Source organism: Chenopodium quinoa, unplaced genomic scaffold (assembly GCF_001683475.1).
Source record: "Chenopodium quinoa cultivar QQ74 unplaced genomic scaffold, ASM168347v1, whole genome shotgun sequence".
Classification (NCBI taxonomy): Eukaryota; Viridiplantae; Streptophyta; class Magnoliopsida; order Caryophyllales; family Amaranthaceae; genus Chenopodium; species Chenopodium quinoa.
The window spans coordinates 187,873-200,516 of record NW_018743284.1 but is presented as its reverse complement, the minus strand read 5'-3'; the positions used below and the strand labels follow the sequence as shown (position 1 = coordinate 200,516).

Sequence of the window (12,644 nt, the reverse complement as noted above, 5' to 3'; positions counted from 1 at the left end):
TCGACTAGTAGAAAATTTGAAATAGGCACCCCCCTTTAGCACCGGTTCTTGAAAACTGGTGCCAAAATAAATGGGCGGGATTGGAAATTTTAGAATTGGTACCGGTTCCAACCTAAACTGGTGCCAAATCCTTTAATTAGCACCGATTCAAACCGGTGCCAACCATTTAAAAAAAAAACAAAACAAAACAAAAGAAGGGAATGGAGTTGGCACCGGTTTAAAGCAAACCGGTGACAATTATTGCAATTAGCACCGGTTCGAACCGGTACCATTTAAAACAACAAAAAGCCGAGTTTTTTACATAACTCCTTCATTTCTTCTTCAATTTGTTTTTCATTCTCTCTTACCTCTCTGAAATAAAATGCATGCCTCTCTCCTTCAATTCCTTATCTCTCATCTCTCATCTCTATTCTTCTCTCTCCAACCAAGCACAACAATCACCACAACAACCAAGACGCCGCCCGTCAACCACAACAAACATCACCGCCGCCTAAAATCAGAAATTTGAGGTTAGGGTTTCTGGGTTTTGGGTTTTTCACGATTTCTGGGTTTTTTCACGGTTTCAAGTTTCTGGGTTTTGTGGGTTGAATCTGTGTGGGTGTATCTGTGCGAAATCGTTCGTTTTTAAGGGGTTTATTTGATCGATTTATGTTCGATTTTTGGGTTTATTTGTTCGATTTATTTTCGATTTGTTTGGGGTTTATTTGTTCTATTTATTTTTTGTTTTTATGGTTGAATTTATCTGGGTTAATCGTTCGTTTTAAAGGGGTTTATTTGATCAATTTTTGTTATATTTTGGGTTTATTTGTTCGATTTATTTTCAATTTTTGGGGGTTTATTTGTTCTATTTATTTTTTTTTTGGTTGAATTTATCTAGTTTAATCGTTCGTTTTTAATGGGGTTTAATTGATCGATTGTGTTTTGATTTTTTGGGTTTAATTGTTCGATTGGCTTTCGACTTTTTTAATGTTTATTTGTTCTATTTATATTTCGTTTTTTTGGTTGAATTTATCTGGGTTGAATCTTAGTGCGTTGTTCGATTTTTGTTCGATTTTTTGGGATTATTTGTTCGATTTGTTTTTCAAGTTTTTTGGGGTTTATTTGTTCTATTTATTTTTGGTTTTTTTGTTGAATTTATCTGGGTTAATCGTTCGTTTTTAAGGGGTTTTTTTGATCGATTTTTGTTCGTTTTTGGGTTTATTTATTCTATTGATTTTCGATTTTTTTTGGGGTTTATTTGTTCGATTTTTGTTCGATTTTGTGGTTTATTTGTTCGATTTTTGTTGAATTTATCTGATTTTATTCTTTTAATTGATGCAGGTTGAAGTTTCTGATTTTTTAATTTTCAGTTTGAAGGTCGTGAATTTGCTGAGTATGAAGTTCGAAGTTTCTGGGTTGTAAAATAACAAATTCAGTAATTGCTCTGTTTTTTTAAATAAATTGTAAAATAATAATTTATTTGATGAATATAGCCTTGTTCGATTTATTGTTTTGGATTGTATGCTGAAATTGGATTGATGAATAAATTGTATGCTGAAATAAATTTTTTTTTATTGTTTCAAGGCATAATTGGCACCGGTTATCCGGTGCCAATTGTAGTTAAAATTAAAAAAAAAAATAGCGCGACATTTACATTTGGCACCGGTTAACCGATGCCAAATGCTTTAGTTGGCACCGGTTTTGAACCGGTGCCAAATTTTTGGGGATTTGGCATCTCTCAAATCCCCTACGGTTCAAAACCGGTGCCTTAGGGGGGGTTTGAATCGGTGCCAAATTACCTTTTTCGTCTAGTGTTCACTAAGCCTGTTCCATTTAGTAAGTTCAAACATTGCTTGGACTTGCTAAAATCGAAAACTATGTATGTAGTACGCCCTTAGGGGCGATGTTGGGAAGCTCCTCGTAGAGGTGTGTTAGCCTTAAGGTGGAGCTTGCCCGGGCTTGTAATGCAGGTGGAGCGTTATGAGTTGTTATACTTGGAGACGAGTATGTGATGGGTCTTGGTTGGAGGCTTATCGGGATGGGTCTTGGTTGGAGACTTATCGGGATGTACGGCTTATGCATGATCTTTGCATCGAGTTAGGCTTGAGATGTGTTTCACTATGTGATTGATGGGATCGTGTTGCTGACTACGAGTTCTCGTCAAGGTGGAGATTGTTGAAAGAAAGTTACTCGAATCGCAGGAAATCTTCACTGCCCGATCGGGCGGCCCGTGCCCGGTCGGATTGGGCGGTGAAGATTGGAATTCAGAGAAGATGGAAGCCTCGAAGAACCTTAAGAACCCTCACGCGCCCGATCGGGCAGCCCGTGCTCGGTCTGACCGGGCGGTGAGGGGTGGTAAGTGTGAAAGATGGCAGCTTGAAGTTTTCCCCACTCGCCCGATCGGGCAGACTTTGCCTAGTCTGACTGGGCGGTGGGGTAGGCTTCGTTGAAGTCCTTGTTTGAAGATCTGCTTCTCGCGCCGATCGGGCAGACCCTGCCCGGTCTGACCAGGCGGAGAAGGAAAGTACGGAGCGCGTATTTTTGCGATGTTAAAGTTATCTTTTATTTTAGGGATTAATATAAAAAACTCCCAAATATTAGAATTAGGGTTACAAGAGTTAGAGGAGAGCCGTTCTTGAGAAAGACAAGAATCATCTTTGTAATCTTTGCGGTTTATAGTGAAAACTTTGATCTCGGTGCCTGTGGACGTAGCTATCACATTGATAGTGAACCACGTTAATTGTTGTGTGTGTTTGCTTGAATTTCTTATTGTTTTTTTATTGTTTTGATCTTTGCTTCCGCTGTCGCACAACAATATATACCTAAGTCTTACCCAAGTGATTCATCAGTCTCGCGTATAAAATACGATTACATTATTAATTGAACTCAACCCAAATGACTCGTTTACCACCTTTGTCTGTCAATAATTAACAAGTGATTAAGATCTAAAAACATCAAATAAATTTAATATTTGAGGTGGACTGCCTTTTATTAATAAAGACCATTAAGCGGTAATTATGGTGATAAAGAAGAAATTTGGTGGATAACAAACGAACAATGTCAAGCTAAGTTAGGTGATTTTAGCATATGTTTTACATCGTATAAATTAAAATACTTAAAATTGGTATCAAGAGCCTAGGTTAAATCCTTGGAGAGTTCTTAAGGGAAACAATGGCAGGAGATTCAACAATAAGAATTGAAAAGTTTACCGGGAAGAACAGTTTTGGGCTATGGCAAATCAAGATGATGGCTTTGTTGAAACAACATCAGATATGGCGTCTGTTGGCTCCAAAGGATGCTACTTCGGGGTCAGGAGACGGACTGACTGACTTGCAATTGGAAGTTATGGAAGAGAAGGCTCACTCTACCATATTACTTAGTCTTGATGATCATATCATCACGGAGGTTGCTGATCAGGAATCGGCGGCTAGATTGTGGCTGAAGCTGGAGTCATTGTATATGACTAAGTCGCTAACCAACAAATTATTACTGAAGCAGCGGTTGTTTAGCCTCTCCGCAATCAGGTACTTCCTTACGAGAACATCTAGAAAAACTTAACTCTATTTTACTTGATTTGCTTAATATAGATGGTAAAATTGATGATGAGGATGCTGCGTTGATTATACTTGTTTCTCTACTGTCTAGTTATGAGAATTTTGTGGAGTCTTTTTGTTGTTGGTAAAGACTCACTGACCTTAGAAGAAGTGAAGGCAACACTTCATACTAGGGAACTTCGTCAGAAGGCTACAGGTGATAATGGGGATAGTGGTAGTGGGTTAATTGTTTAATTCCGGGAAGTCTAAAAAGAAAAAAGGGGTTTAACAAGGGGAACAATGCTGGGTCGGGTGCTGGTAACGACGATGGATCTGGTAAAACTGCTACTAAGACCTGTTATTACTGTAAAGAACGGGTCACTATAGGGCTAATTGTCCGGTGAGGAAAAACAAGTCCAATCTGCTGTAGTTGAAGAAAAAATCGAATGAGAACTATAATTCAGAGGAAGATTTAGCATTAGTCAGTTCTGCTAGGTCTGACGGTTTACCTGATTACTGGGTTCTAGATTCGGGTGTTCGTTCCATATGAGTCCACGTCGAGATTGGTTTGATACATATGAGCCTAGCAATGGAGGTACGGTTATAGTAGGTAACAATGTTCCATGCAAGGGCACCGGTATTGGTTCCATGAGATTGAGGACTGTTGATGGGGCGGAGGTTAACTTTGACTAGGGTGCGACATGTTCCTGCTTTAGGAAAGAATCTGATTTCATTGGGTACTCTAGATGATTTGGGGTACAATGGTGTGTTTTCGATTGGGAGTTGTGTATTTACAGAGGTTCTGAGATGGTACTTAAGGGTATCAAGAAGAACACCCTCTATGTCTTTGAGGGTGCTACACTGTCTAGTTCTGCGGTTTTGTGCATCGGTGTCTCACCAGGAGATGACTAAGATTTGGCACATGAGGCTTGGTCATATGGGGAGAAGGGGATGCAACTATTGTCCAAGAGAGGTCTTCTATCCGGTGTCAAGGTTGCCAACCTTGAATTTTGTGAGCATTGTGTGTTTGGTAAGAAACACAGGTCAAAGTTCAGCAAGGGTGCTCACATTACTGAAGCTGTGCTTGATTACATCCATTCAGATTGCTGGGGTCCATTTAGAGTTGAAGGTATGGGAGGTTACCACTATTTTGTGTCGTTTGTTGATGACAAGTCCCGATACACATGGCCTAGGTTGCTAAAGTCAAAAGATGAGGCCTTCAAAGCTTTTAAGCAATGGAAAGCTTTGGTGGAAAATCGACAGGGAAAGAAGATTAAGAAGCTACGAACGGACAATGGGCTAGAGTTTTGCAAAGACGAGTTTAATCAGTTCTGTGTAGATGAGGGTATTGGTCGGCATCATACCGTCAAGAAGATACCACAGCAGAACGGTGTTGCAGAACGGGTTGATCAGACACTGCTATAGAGAGTTCGATGCATGCTCTCTAATGCAGGTCTAGGGAGGAAGTACTGGAGTGAAGCTGTGTTAACAGCTTGTTATGTCATTAATAGGGGTCCTCATTCAGGCATTGATTTCAAGATTCCTTTTGAGATCTGGAGTGGTAAGTTGCCTAATTTTTCAAATTTGAAGATTTTTGGTTGTGTTGTGATGAGTGACATTTATGTCACTCTTAGGGGTAGTATTTAGGTCTTTTTCCTCCTATTTTTCTTAGATTTTTCCACCTCATTTATCCTCTTATGGCTTCTTTATGTGTTGATGAAATGTAATGCTTATTTGCCCTTATTTTGATAATCTTTATGCATTATTTTATCATCCCCCATGCTCTCGTGAACTTTGCTATCTTTTGCAGGTTCCATGACGGTCCTATGCACGGTGGGAGGCCCCTTGGCCAAGTATGGAAGCCATGGACAAAGGCAAGAGGAGAAAAAGGGAAGGAGAGGAAGCAAGAAAAGGAAGTGCAAGAGGAGGTGTGGCCGAACCTCTGAAAGGTTCGGTCGAACCTAGGTGTGGTCAAACTTTTGAAAAGTTTGACCGAACCTCCAAGGTGCAAAGAAGGCAGTGTCAAACCAGTTTTCAGCAATTTTGCAAGAGAGGTCGAACCTCAAAAGTTCGACCAAACAAGGATCAGGGAGGTTCGACCGAACCTACCCAGAGTTCGACCGAACCTACCCTGAGTCCGACCGAACCTACCCAGAGTTCGGTTGGACCTTTTCCCGATCTCAGCCAATTTTTGTACGGACTATTTAAGGTCCTTTTGAGATTGTTTTTTTAAAAAAAGGAAGGAAAACAGTAGAATAGTTTTTCAGCAAAAACTCTCTTAGTTAGCACCTTAGTTCATTAAATTAGTTGATTTAGTTTTAGAAACTCTCAAAAAATCTAAATCATTTGTAGAAGCAAACTTCAAGGATTATTCTCATATTTTCAGCAATTATTCAACATTTTTGAAGCTTCATTTTAGTAACTTTTCTCCTTCCACTTTACTTGGTTTCTTATTTATTTTGTTGTACTTGTTATTTGAATCCCTTTTAGTTCTTTGATGATTGTTGTTGAATGTTAGTTCTATTTGTAGCAAGTTACTATTCCAAGTTTGTTGAGCAAGATAGAACCCTAAACTTTGATTTTGTGCTTTTCAATATGATGTGTGAGTAGTTCCTTAGCTAGGGGTTGGGTGAAACCCAACCTAATGGTGATTATGTGACTTTGGGAGTGTTTTTGATGATGGATTGTGATTAAAATGGATTATATGAGATTGCTTGTTAGTTCTTCATGATAGGAGTAATTAACCTAGATTATTGAACTTGACGACATGAAATGTTTGGTTCGACATGGAAGTGTGGGTTGAATGTTTCATTACCTATTGCAATATGATTATGTATCTTTTGTTGCTAAGTTAATGAGGGATCTAAGCTTAGTGATTTGAGTTGTTTTCATATCGTTTGAAGTTGGTCTTGCATGTGGTCTTTGCTATCCCATTATCCTTGCTCCTCCCTATTCGCCTAATTGCTATTGGTTGAGTGAATCCTATTCCCCTAGTGATTTAATCCCTTGAATTCAACCTTTAGTTGTAGTTTGTTAGTTAATCACCACTCATACCTTGATTTCGATTTAGCTTGAGCGTTAAGATTATTTAGCAATTGATTCCCGTTCTCCGTGGACCGAACCCTTACTTGCCATTATACTTGTTTGAGTGAGGTGTTTGTTATAAATATGTTTAACCTAGCCTAGATTGTGCGACCGATTTAGCGCTTTTCATGTTGCTTATTATCATGTTAGTGAGGGTAAGCTAGATCCACAAGCCAAGAGGGGGTGCTTTGTTGGGTACGGGGATGGTGTGAAGGGGTTTAGAATTTATTCACCTTCGGAGGTCGGGTCATTCTTAGTAGGGATGTTACTTTCGATGAAAACTCCATGTATTCAATTAAAAGTACGGAGACTTCGGATTTGGGAAGGGAAGGGGAGAACTTATCACAAACAGATGGGGTGCTTGAGGTGCATCAGTCTACCATTGCTAATTTACCTCGGGTACAATACATTAATGATGATGCCGATGTTCCAGTCCCACTTGAAACTGAGATTACTCCAACTCATCCTAACTCTGGGGAAGAGGTGGAGCAATCAAATCAGGGATCATCTAGTCAACCTAACACCATTCTTGAGAGGCCTAAACGAGTTATCAAGAAGCCTGTTAGATTGATTAAAGAGATGGAGGGAAGAACTTGCTGTGTTGATGAGTTTGACAGGTTATGCATTGAGTGTAGCTGATGATGTAGAGTCATTTTGAACCTGCCACATATAAACAAGCAATAAGTTGTAGTGAGTCGGCACAATGGCTTGCTGCAATGGGTGAAGAGATGCAGTCTCTTTACAAGAACAGAGTGTGGGAACTGGTAAAGGTACCGGAAGGGAGGAAGCTTGTAGGGTGTAAGTGGATTTACAAGAAGAAAAAAAGGGTTATCAGAAACTGATCAAGTGTGTTTTAAGGCTAGACTAGTTGCTAAGGGATTCAGTCAGGTAGAAGGGGTTGATTTTGTGGAGATATTCTCACCTGTGGTTTGGCATACTTTTATCCGTGTGTTATTGTCAATTGTAGCACACTTTGATCTTGAATTGGAGCAGTTAGATGTTAAAACGGCTTTCCTTCATGGTGATTTGGAGGAGGAGATTCTGATGAAGCAGCCCGAGGGATTCGAGGTTCCTGGAAAAGAACACTATGCCTGCAGATTGCTAAAGTCATTGTATGGACTTAAGCAATCCCCCCGACAGTGGTACAAAAGGTTTGATTCTTTTATGGTTTCGCATGGTTTTGATAGGAATTCATATGATTGCTGTGTGTATCATAGTAAACTGGAAAATGGTTCCATGATTTATCTGTTGTTATATGTTGATGACATGCTGGTTGCCACAAAGAATAAATCTGATATTACTAGATTGAAGGAGTTACTTAACTCGGAGTTTGACATGAAAGACTTAGGTGCAGCTAGGAAGATTTTGGGTATGGAGATCTATCGAGATCGAGCTAGAGGTAAGCTTTTCTTGACTCAGAAAAGCCACATTGAAAAGATTTTGTCTCGTTTTGGGATGGAAAAATCAAAGCCTATAAGTACGCCAACTACTGTTAGCTGTAAGTTGTCTTTGTCTATGTCACCTCAAACTGAGGAAGAGTTAACTTATATGTCTAGAGTTCCATATGCCAATGCAGTTGGCTGTTTGATGTATGCTATGGTCTGCACTAGACCAGATATTTCGCATGCTGTTAGTGTTGTAAGCAGGTTTATGGCTCGACCTGGAAGGGAACAATGGCATGGGGTGAAAAGGATTTTTCGCTATTTGAGAGGGACAACTGATATTGGTCTTGTGTATGGGAATGGTAAGGAGTGTTTGGTGACTGGCTACAGTGATTCTGATTATGCAGCTGATGTGGATACCAGGAGGTCCGTGACAGGGTATGTGTTTACCTTGGGTGGTTCTGTGGTTAGTTGGAAGTCTACATTGCAGTCTTCGGTTACGTTGTCTACTACTGAAGCTGAGTACATGGCTTTAACTTCTGCAACTCAGGATTCTATTTGGCTCAAAGGTCTTGTAGGTGAACTGGGTATTGCACAGGATTTTGTTACGGTGTATTGTGATAGTCTAAGTGCCATTTGCTTAGCTAAAGATCAAGTGCACTATGATCGGACCAAGCACATTGATGTCAGGTATCATTTCTTACGTACTGACAAGAGGATTAAGGTGAAGAAGATTGGGACTGCTGACAACCCGGCTAATTTCTTCACTAAGCCTATTCCATTTAGTAAGTTCAAACATTGCTTGGACTTGCTAAATATCGATTACTATGTGATGTAGTGCGCCTTTACAGGCGGTATTGGGGAGCTCCTGGTGTAGGTGTGTTGGCCTTAAGGTGGAGCTTGCATGGGGCTTGTGATGCAGGTGGAGCATTATGAGTTGTTATACTTGGAGACGAGTATGTGATGGGTCTTGGTTAAAGGCTTATCGGGATGAATCTTGGTTGGAGACTTATCAGGATGTACGGCTTATGCATGAGCTTTTGCATCGGGTTAAGTTTGAGATATGTTTCACTATGTGATTGATGGGATCGTGTTAGCTGACTACGAGTTCTCGTCAAGGTGGAGATTGTTGAAGAAAGTGACTCGAATCGCAGGAAACCTTCACCCTCACTGCCCGGTCCGACCGGGCAAGAGCCGCCTGATCGGGCAATGGGGGTTTCTTGAATTTGCCCAGGCTGCCAACTTACACCATCTAACCCACACCGCCCGGTCAGACCGGGCAGGGTCTGCCCGATCAGGCGGGTGGAGGTCTTCGTGGCTTCCCTCTTCTGCATTCCTCTCTTCACCGCCCGGTCCGGCCGGGCAAGGGCCGCCCGATCGGGCGGTGAAGATTTCCTGCGATTTGAGTCACTTTCTTCAACAATCATGATTATAAAAAAAGTGCACTAACATGCATTTGCTATTAGTCTATGATATTATCAAATTTTATGATACATAATCCAAAAAGGGTACATTCGTTTCATCATCATTATTAAACAATTAAGTACAATCCAATTTTTATAAACCTATAACTTAAAATTCAATGCCTCATTGACTTTTGCATTCACAATTTAACACTTTAACCATAATAAGTATTAGTTTATACTAATTATCAACTAATTAATAATGAAAATGAAGATTCTACTGTCTTTACAATATTACATACAAACCTTCCTTTGAATTTCATGTACTACGTACATTATTTTTAGGCCTTATTTTTATCCTAAGTTTACATTGCTTTATCTAATATCTTGTCCATCTTACTTCAGTATTAATAAGCACTATAATCATACAATTAATCAAGTCATTAGCAACTTTCCTAGCTAACACATCAACTAACCAAATGGCTTTGTTGTTATTGTGCTTCTTCTTCTTGCTATACCATACTCTAACTTTTGTGCCTGTTTCTTCCTCGTTCGATTTCTCTAATACCTCTTCATCATCACACTTCAAGTGTCACAACGACAATTACTATGCATTGCTTCGATTCAAAGAGTCCTTTGTCTCGGATAGCATGGGTGCAACATCGTCTTGGCAGAGGAATACTGATTGTTGTGAATGGCAAGGAATAAAATGTCATCCAACAAATTTTCGTGTGATTGCACTCGACATTAGCAATGGTCGCATCATTGGTAGTGGTATCGAATCTAATAACACCCTCTTTGATCTCGATCACCTTAAGAGCCTTAACCTTGCCTATAATTCCTTCTTATCCTCACTTATTTCACCTAAATTTGCACAATTTTCATCTTTGAAACACCTTAATCTTTCGGGTTCATTTTTTAGTGGTGAAGTCCCACTTGAAATAGGCCAACTCTCTAAATTAAGAACCCTTGATCTCTCATGGAATTCTCTTCAAATGCCAAGCTTTAAGACGATCATAAGCAATTTAACAGAGTTGAGAAGACTTGATCTTGGTGACACTACCTTTGATTCGATGGTATTTCCATCGATCACTAACTTATCTTCGTTAACATACTTAAACTTACGTAGTTGCCAGTTAGAAGAGGAGCTTCCTATTGATATTCTCAACCTACCGAACTTAGAGTACCTTGATGTTGGAGTAAACAATGATGTTTACTCCAATTTCGCGCTATATAACTGGACTAGTCCCTTGCAATACTTAGACCTTTCCTTTGTCAATTTCTCTTCGAAACTTCCATCATCACCTGGCCATGCTCAATACAATCTTCTAAGAGTGTTGCGACTACCAGGCTGTGGTTTCCATGGACCCGTCCCAGCTTGGGTGTGGAACATTCTTAGGCTGGAAGTCGTCGTGTTAGTCAACAACCACCTCACACGTGTTCTAGGTGAGTACCTTCTTAGTATTACTAGTCCAACTTTGGAGTATCTTGATCTTCGTTCAAACAAATTCACTGGTAATGTTAACTTGTATGACATCTTTTCTAATCTCCCACGCCTTATGGGACTTCTTTTATCAGATAACGCGCTATCAGTGAGCACCATAGGAACTGATACTCGTGTTGATTTGACCGCCTTCCCCTGGCCTGAAATATCTGTTTTAGCACTTTCTTCCTGCAACCTAACTGAATTTCCTGAACTCTTGCAGAATCAAACATACTTGCAAGATTTAGACTTGTCCAAAAACAATATTCGAGGTGAAATTCCTCAGTGGATTTGGATTTTCCAAGTAGGGAATAACATCTTAGAATGTATAGACCTTTCTCACAACTTTTTGACAGGAAGTCTAGTAAACCTTCCTTGGAACAATTTGTTGTTCATTGATGTCAGTTCTAATCTGCTACACGGTCCACTTCCATTACCATCCGTTACCACTTTCTGGTTCGCCACTTCAAATAACAACTTCACAGGCCCAATTAACCCTTCAATATGCACATTAACTTCCCTTACACTTCTTGATTTGTCTAATAACAGCTTAGGTGGTGAATTCCCACATTGTTTAGGAAACGTCGGTGATGACTTTGTCGTGTTGAATCTAGGCTCGAATAACATTCATGGATCCCTACCTTCAACTTTTTCCAAGTGCAGTAGCTTGCAGTTTCTAGACTTGAGCAGCAACTTGCTGCAGGGGTAGGTTTCGCGGTCTTTGGCCAACTGCACAAACTTACAGTTGGTGAATTTTAAAAGCAATCAATTAAGGGATGAATTTCCATACTGGTTGCATACTCTACCTCAGATTCAAGTCCTAGACATGAGCTCCAACAGGCTCATTGGCTCTATAACAGACTCAAAAGCAGAACACAGCCTTTTTTCCATGCTGCAGATCCTCGACCTCTCAGGTAACAATTTCAGAGGAAAGATACCAGCAACATACATAAGAAGTTTTCGAGCAATGATGAATATCAGTGTGTACAGTGGGAGCAGTAGTCCTAAGTACATGAGGGCGCCAGTGAGCAACTCACTTCGCGATGGATATAATTACTCCATTGTACTGTCATTTAATGGTGTAGATAGAAGATATGAGAAGATCATCACCACACTCGAGACTCTTGATCTGTCAAACAATGATTTCAGTGGTGAGATTCCTGACTGTATTGGCCAACTGGTCTCAATACACGGTCTCAACCTCTCACATAACCGCCTTATAGGGCACCTCCCTTCATCATTAGGAAACTTGAAGCTGCTCAACTCAATGGACCTTTCTGACAACATGTTCACAGGAAAAATCCCTGAAGAGTTTGGAAGTTTAACATTTTTAGGAGTCTTCAATGTGTCAGACAACCAGCTGGTGGGACCAATTCCTCATGTAAACAACTTCAATACATTTTCAGAGGATTCCTACAGGGGAAACCTTGGGTTATATGGATTCCCACTGTCAAATCGCGGGGGAGATGAACTGTTAAAACCCGAAGAAGATGAGTCTGACGACAGTAATGAAGACGACTTCAGAGATGAAGGAGGCTTGTTATCAGAATGGGAAATCATACTGATGGGGTATGGCTGTGGTACATTTGTAGGGATGGCATGGGGATACTATATGCTGTCAATCGGAAAGCCGTTTTGGCTAGCCAAGCTAGTTTTCATGATGGAGCTTGCTGCATTACAGTTTTCTGAAAGACATTTTGGCAGAAGAAGAAGAAGTGTGCCAAGGAGGAACTAAATGATCAGATAAAATTGTACTTGGTAGGATAAATGGACTGGTTTT

The 12,644-nt window shown here is 40.1% G+C and overlaps 1 protein-coding gene and 1 long non-coding RNA gene across 2 annotated transcripts; both read left to right on the top strand.

Annotated features, from left to right (window-relative positions):
* The first annotated feature begins 467 nt into the window (after positions 1–467).
* LOC110735458 lies at positions 468–1,552 on the top strand. The gene is made up of 2 exons (XR_002514111.1): positions 468–509; positions 1,357–1,552. It is a non-coding gene; the product is annotated as an uncharacterized LOC110735458 (long non-coding RNA).
* An 8,479-nt stretch (positions 1,553–10,031) lies between these two features.
* On the top strand, positions 10,032–11,573 carry LOC110735536 (receptor-like protein 12). The gene has a single exon (XM_021915728.1). The coding sequence runs from the start codon at positions 10,032–10,034 to the stop codon at positions 11,571–11,573; it is 1,542 nt and encodes a 513-aa protein (XP_021771420.1).
* The last annotated feature ends 1,071 nt before the right edge of the window (positions 11,574–12,644 follow it).

Bases quoted from the DNA above. Each gene is read 5' to 3' on its own strand.
- LOC110735536 (XM_021915728.1), top strand. From the start codon at position 10,032: ATGGGTGCAACATCGTCTTGGCAGAGGAATACTGATTGTTGTGAATGG.